At 39.6% G+C, this 732-nt stretch overlaps 1 protein-coding gene across 1 annotated transcript; it reads left to right on the top strand.

Moving 5' to 3' along the window:
* Window positions 1-100: 100 nt before the first annotated feature.
* Window positions 101-732, top strand: DI09_463p10 (uncharacterized protein; the record flags this gene model as incomplete). Its single annotated transcript, XM_013382074.1, has 1 exon — window positions 101-732. A coding segment is annotated over one exon (632 nt), but the record flags the coding sequence as incomplete, so codon positions are not given.

Genomic DNA, 732 nt, shown 5'->3' with positions numbered 1-732 from the left:
CCCTAACCCTAACCTAACCCTAACCCTAACCCTAACCCTAACCCTAACCCTATAATTTTGAAGGCCTATTGTGTTTATGTGCATGGGTGGATTTTTCAAAATGGAAGCCCTCGATATGCTTCTCAGTGCATTTTTAGAAGGTGGATTCCCTTCGCAAAGCTCTAGCATCCAATCCCATATATCCAGGAATCCGTACTTTTCAGCGTGTAAGGATTTTTGGGACTCGACTCCTGGGATTAGCCTATGTAGTTATATGGGAACAGAGCTGTTGGTAAAGTCCCTCAGATCGACACTAAAATTAGATTTTACCTTTGATGGGACTATCAATGCAGGAGATACCTTTTCCATATTTGCACCAAATGACGACTTTATTGTGCTCAACTTAATCCGACTCCTTGGTTGCAGCCCTGGCTTAACGATTTCAAAAAAGACCCCACTTCGATTTGTACCTCTGGGCACAAACCCGGCTTTTGTAGAATTTGCAAAAGGAAATTTGGCCATCTCTTTAGAAAATTTGTTAAAGTTTGTTCTAGATATTAAGAATCCCGGGTTGTTCCTTAAAAAAATCTTTCTTGCACGCATTTATCCCTTTGTCAAGTGTGAAGAGAAACGGAAATTTATTCAATTTATCAGCTCAAATGCCAAAGAGGCATCCAAATATTACAACTTTTTGCTTTCAACCAGAATTGACTTTCCCACATTTTTATCTTGGATCTATGACGAAGAAATACC

The sequence above is a fragment of the Mitosporidium daphniae genome (assembly GCF_000760515.2).
Source record: "Mitosporidium daphniae strain UGP3 chromosome Unknown contig-459, whole genome shotgun sequence".
In the NCBI taxonomy this organism is placed as follows: Eukaryota; Fungi; Microsporidia; genus Mitosporidium; species Mitosporidium daphniae.
The sequence above is the reverse complement of the archived record's forward strand: the minus strand, read 5'-3'. Positions and strand labels throughout refer to the sequence as shown.